This window comes from Etheostoma cragini, chromosome 5 (assembly GCF_013103735.1).
Source record: "Etheostoma cragini isolate CJK2018 chromosome 5, CSU_Ecrag_1.0, whole genome shotgun sequence".
NCBI classification, from domain to species: Eukaryota; Metazoa; Chordata; class Actinopteri; order Perciformes; family Percidae; genus Etheostoma; species Etheostoma cragini.
The window spans coordinates 30788264-30792239 of record NC_048411.1 but is presented as its reverse complement, the minus strand read 5'-3'; the positions used below and the strand labels follow the sequence as shown (position 1 = coordinate 30792239).

General features: G+C 43.3%; 1 protein-coding gene across 1 annotated transcript in view; it reads right to left on the bottom strand.

The window, feature by feature from the left end:
* The window catches only part of LOC117945278 (serine/threonine-protein phosphatase 2A 55 kDa regulatory subunit B alpha isoform-like), a 9945-nt gene extending 6900 nt beyond the window's left edge, over positions 1 to 3045 (bottom strand). The window contains exons 1-4 of the mRNA XM_034872682.1: positions 2773 to 3045; positions 2480 to 2557; positions 675 to 772; positions 130 to 295 (exon numbers count right to left, since the gene is read on the bottom strand). Coding sequence (XP_034728573.1) covers positions 130 to 295; positions 675 to 772; positions 2480 to 2557; positions 2773 to 2779 — 349 coding nt within the window. The 5' untranslated portion in view covers positions 2780 to 3045. The remainder of the gene's footprint in view (positions 1 to 129; positions 296 to 674; positions 773 to 2479; positions 2558 to 2772) is intronic.
* Between the last annotated feature and the right edge of the window lie 931 nt (positions 3046 to 3976).

The window sequence follows — 3976 nt, the reverse complement described above, 5'->3', positions numbered from 1 at the left end:
ATGGAAAGACCTGGGAGATGAATAACACCCCAGAGTCCTGGTGACGGTCTCCAGAGGACAGATGCAGAAGGTTTCAGTGTAAAGTGACTAAATATGACCGACTCCTACTGAACCAACCGGCTGACTAACCGTTTGTGGACAGGAGGAACTGGGCAGCGTTTTTCTGGGGCAGCCATCGGATCTTGTTGATCTTCTCCTCGATCTCGAGGCTTTTCAGGTAGTCAAACTCGGGCTCGTGGCTCTGGAAGGTGCTGTAAACATTGTACTCTCCTCTGGACTGCGGCTGATTCTTACTCTAAAACAACAACAACAACAACAGAGATCAGTTTCTTAGTAAATGTGGAAAAACCAAAACAATGGCTACGTTCAGAGTTTTTCTTTGTTTCTTAAATTGGAGACAGATTGTCCGCACAGTTATTTGTAGAGCCCGACCGATAAAAGATTTTTAAAGCCGATACGAATATTTGGTTATTTAAAAATGTGATATGCCGATATACAGTATGTAAAAAAAACAATACAGAAACTCATAACAAAACATAAACAGGTCTCCATAACATTAGTTATTTGTAGTTATTTATGAGTTCTCACTAAAATAATATGATAATAACTTGTTTTATTGTAAGAACAGAACATCAAAGGCCTCAGTTGAGTGAGATAAGTCCCCCAGATCTTACCTCTGGCTCCTGCTGAAAGATGACAACTCGACCCCCCTTGTCCCCCGTGGCCAGCAGCTCCCCAGAGTGGTTGAATTCAACCGTAGAAATGATGTCAGCTGTTGATAAAGGAGTGTCATTAGAAGTCAGGTACGAGTTTCACATTGCTGCTGCAGCACCACGGAGCCTTTTGTTCAAACTTGAGGTGTGTTCGCTTTTCAGGTTTGACGATACGCTTCCCTTCCAATGATGCACAACTTCCTTCCAGCAGCGTTAAACATACTGTACGTCCTGTTTTATGGAGAGATGTCACTTCACCTCCTGGGCACTGCCAGGTGTCCTTGAGCAAGGCACCGTATCCCCCCCCCCCCCCCCCCCCCCCCCCCCCCAACCGCTCAGGGCGCTGGTCCAACTGGCAGTTTTGACATCACTCCAGTTGTGCATGAATAGGTCCTGAGAGTGCATGTGTAGTTCAGGCCTGTGTGTAGTGATTACTAACAAACAGAGTGTAAATTGTAATTTCGCCACTGGGGATAAATAACAAGAATAAATTATAAAATAAAAATTATTATATAGTAGACTTTATAACTTCTGCAAGGGGAAATAACAATGTTTTTCAACTCTGTTAATACACACACACGCTCAGTACCTATACATGCACTAATGGAGAGATGTCAGAGTGGGGGGGGCCTGCCCATGGAAAGGCTCCCCGAGCAGTTGGGGGTTCAGTGCCCAGGAGCTAAATGGGCACCTCTCCAGCTCCCAGTCCACCACCATACTTATGAGGACTTGAACCAGCGACCCTTCGGTTCCCAACCCAACTCCCCTACTGCCCCCCCAAGTCTACTGAACGATCTCAGAAGACCATTCGCGAATATGCAGCACTTTTCAAAGACACTCATCACATCCTACAACACAACAATCGATCCCTGTTCACAGGCTGGCACTATTCTGAACGGGTACAATCCTTAATATAGACTCGGGTGTAAACACAGCACACACAGTGCCTGATACAATCTGACTGCAAACTCTCACATAAAGGGAAAGAAGGGCTACGCGTTGACAAGGAGGACTCACATTTATCCTTGTTCTCAGACACAATTTAACGTCTACAGCGTTAGCCTTTTACATGCAAATAAGTCCATCACAAACTACTAATTATCCTCATCTACTGTGTTCATTATTCTCACTTACATCCTCATCTAGCCATGCATGCAGTTAAAAAATAACAGCAAAGCGTCTTTGCAGAAACTCATCTCACTCTCTAATCATTTGTATCCGTGGTATCCAGTTCAAACTACTATTGGTAGAAAATAGCTTAATTAACTGTGTCCTGTAACCCAAAATAATGATTTAGCATCTCATAATAACGACGTAGTAAAGCACATTTTGTTAAGGTTTCTCATTATGGGAAACTTTCTTATTATAGTGACTAAAAGGATCTTTTACTCAATCTCATTGGCATTTTGCAGCAATGATGCCAAACATGGATGAATGATGTAAGATAAAAAGATAGATAGATATTTGTTGATCCCAATAAATAAATATCTATATATCAGTTTTTAACCAGTCTGTGGCAGGCTTAACTCACTCCACTGCAAGTATGTAGCCCAATTACCCCCTTTCTCCTTCTTGCAGTGCCAACAGGTACATTAAAGCTCTGAACCAGCAACGGATCATTGCATGACACCTCAAACAACAAAGTGTAGCAGTAGCATTGAAGCTAACGTCAAAACAACAAGTACAGGATGCTATTCGTAGCAGGTTAGCTAGCAAGCTAGCTAGCTAGCTAGCTAGTGTCCAGGGACCACCACATTAGCACTTACCTTCAGCGACGTCGTCGTCTATGGCTCCTTTGACTTGGGAAAAGCACCACTGCACATCACTGGCCCCACCACCGGCTCCTGCACGCAACACAGACCTAAGTTTCACCAAAACACAACACCATAGCACACAACTTCTCACGCGTTAGCACGATGCTAACTCAGCTAACTGACGCTAAAACCAGTAAAATAAGAACAAGGCCGCACGCTACTTCATACTTGTTACTTATATTGACCGGCGTTGATGTTAAAAGGCCGTACAACACTTAACCTGGTGGTCCTTTGTGTAGTTTTACCTGCCATGAGGGTATCTCTGTAGTGGGCTCGGGCCCCGGACTGGAGCAACTGACCCGGCTCGGCAGTTGGTTCTGACCCGGGAGTGTTGCTATGGTGACGCTTTGGAAACTCCGAGAAGGCCGTGCGACTCGTCGGCCCAGTTGATGAATAAAACACCAAACGGATTCAACCAGAGAAAGTAAATTACACTCTTCCGTTACTGGGTTGTAGACTTTGCTCTCCAGTTACTTTGAGATTTCCCTCGCCTCGCCTCTGCCTCTCCCAACATTTCAAAATGGCGCAACGCGGGGAGCGCTCGATGTCGGCAGGCGTCGAGCGGAGCGCGGTGTTAGCGCACCGGGACAACAATCTGGCCAACTCCCGAGTTGGATCTTCTTCCAGTTCCCGGTGTCCACGCATTGAATTAATTAACATCGCGTTTAATTTCAACTTAAAAGTTATGAGGACTTTTTCCAGTATGTTTTTTTATTTTAGAAAACCCGGTAATGCCTCGACCCCGCCCGTGTGGATTATCGCGGTGAGGTAAAACGAACACACCCGCGCACCCAGAGTTAGTTTCATTTGTTACGAAGTTTAATTTAGAAAATGTAGACTTACTTTTATCATTTAAAAGATTAAAATCAAGTGGTAACGAAAAATAATTGAAATATTAGTCATAATATATTATCTAAATAATTAATAGTTAATTAACTTTTAAATAAACTACTTTCTTTTACCCTGGGTTCCAATTATAGACTGTACCTATATTACTTATTTAGTGTGGTATAAAAATATTTAATATGTCCCAGTACATGTGCAGTATGCCAAAAATACCACAATGTCCAATTACATCAGATTTTGCAGATCTCCTACTTTTACTTTTTACATTTAGTATGTACTGTCACTGCCCAATGTGAGTCGAGTGCAGGTTTGAGTCGCGCATGCGTCACTTTGCGACGAGTGAAGCTCTCAGTTGCGCATGCGTCACTTTGCGACAAGTAGCCTTCGAGACACTAACGAGAGATTTCTGTAATGTCAACACAGTAAAAATTGACCTACTTAACCAAGTTGGTTCCCTGCTAGCTTAGCTACAAGTTAGCATTACACACAACAAAGGCTGTCAGTTGAACGGTGTTTTGAGCTAAAGTTAGCATCAAACAACCATAGATAGCTACGTTTTTGAAATTACTACTAGCTTAGCTACAAGTTAGCATCAAACACAAC